Here is a 1,487-nt window from a genome sequence, read left to right as displayed (position 1 = left end):
CACACACACACACACACACACACACACACACACACACACACACACACTCGTTCTCCAGGGCACTCTCAGAGGCTCGCCCCCACGGTGAGCAGAGCCCGGACCCGCAGCCCCGCTGGCCCAGCCTTACCCGGTCTGACTGCAGCTCCTCCCCCTGGCAGAGACGGCTCAGGAAGGACTTCTGCTCGCGGCACAGCGTCTGCCGGGTGGTCAAGAAGATCGTGCCCCCCACGTTGAGCCTGACCCACTTGCCCCAACTGCCCGGGGCTCGGGCCGCGGTTCCCCCGAGGCCCGGGCCGCTCGAAGGGACCAGGGGCGGCGCGTGGGGCCCCCGGTCCCGGTCCCGGTCCCGTTCCCGGTCCGCCGCTTGCACTTCCCCACCCGCTTCCATCCTCATCTCTCTATGATCCTCTTCTGTATCCCTCCCCCTGCAGGCCAAGTGGAGGAGGCCTGGGCAGGTGTTGGGCGCTGGAGGATGCTGGGAGCTGTAGTTTGCTGGAGACTCAGAGCGAGGGGTGCTGAATTGGCTGGGCCTGGGGGGCGGTGGGAGCAGGGAGCGGGGCGAGGAGGGATGCCCAAAGGGCCCTCATCCATGCCTCCCCCGCCTCTGTCCTAGGGTCGGGGTCTTCATGCCTGCCTCTTGGGCATCCTGGCTGTGATGGACACATGCCAGCCAATCCCCCACCTCACCCGGGACTCAAAGTCAAACGGTCTCCAAGCTAATCTTTACACCGAGGCCATGAAGTCTTCCCTAAAAGACAGACCTTTCTCCCCCGCCCCCCCGCCCCCCGCAAAAAAAAAAAAAAATTGTCCAAAGGAAGTATCCCTTTGCATTCGCCCTCCCACCTAATTTAGCAATCTACTCTTTTAGTTTCATCATTATCTTAAAAAAAAAAAAAAACCACAGACACGTACAACATTACTTCCATGGCATCAGTGGAATTTTTTTATTTGGCTGAAACATTTCTACTTTCCCTAGGCTGAGTGTGCAGCAAATCACCTTCAGGCCATACCAGGGGGTTGGATGGAGTCTTCAGCCTCTGTGCCAGGCAGCTCCTGGCAAGTAAAGGCAGAGATGAAATCACAGAAGGAAAGAGCTGGAAAGGACACTTTAGCCACAATACAAGATGATAAAATGTTAAAGCTGGCAGGAGCCTTAAGACAGAGAATGTTCAATTCACTTGAGAATAAAGCAGTTAGAATGTAAAATGTAGAATGTTACTCCTTGATGGAATTGTTACATCGTAGAATGTAGAACTTAACAAGGACCTTAGAACACCGGATGGGACAACATGAAACAGAATGTTACATGTAGAAGAAATCTTAGAACACAGAATGTTACAGCTGGGAAAAATTTCAGAATAGAGGGTGTTTTAAACAGTAAAAAAATAGAATCTTCTCTGAAGCTCCTTAAAGGCAGGCTATGAAAGGAGGAAGAGCCTGACCCTTTTAGGATGGTGTTAGATCATTCCATTACATCATGGTGCTTG

General features: G+C 53.3%; 1 protein-coding gene and 1 long non-coding RNA gene across 8 annotated transcripts in view; one reads left to right on the top strand and one right to left on the bottom strand.

The window, feature by feature from the left end:
* KCTD17 (potassium channel tetramerization domain containing 17) overlaps positions 1–434 on the bottom strand; it is a 17,779-nt gene extending 17,345 nt beyond the window's left edge. For 3 of the 7 annotated variants that reach the window (XM_069082085.1, XM_069082081.1, XM_069082080.1), the window contains exon 1: positions 128–434. In XM_069082085.1, the coding sequence (XP_068938186.1) occupies positions 128–394 (267 nt within the window). In that variant the 5' untranslated portion in view covers positions 395–434. The remainder of the gene's footprint in view (positions 1–127) is intronic. The other 4 variants (XM_069082079.1, XM_069082082.1, XM_069082084.1 and 1 more) reach the window with 2 other exon arrangements.
* The window catches only part of LOC138156646 (uncharacterized), a 17,283-nt gene extending 16,089 nt beyond the window's left edge, over positions 1–1,194 (top strand). The window contains exon 3 of the long non-coding RNA XR_011167200.1: positions 977–1,194. This is a non-coding gene — a long non-coding RNA (uncharacterized lncRNA). The remainder of the gene's footprint in view (positions 1–976) is intronic.
* Positions 1,195–1,487: the final 293 nt, after the last annotated feature.

The sequence above is a fragment of the Petaurus breviceps genome, unplaced genomic scaffold (genome assembly GCF_028583685.1).
Source record: "Petaurus breviceps papuanus isolate PSGF00001 unplaced genomic scaffold, PetGlider_PUasm1.0 156, whole genome shotgun sequence".
NCBI lineage: Eukaryota > Metazoa > Chordata > Mammalia > Diprotodontia > Petauridae > Petaurus > Petaurus breviceps.
The sequence above is the reverse complement of the archived record's forward strand: the minus strand, read 5'-3'. Positions and strand labels throughout refer to the sequence as shown.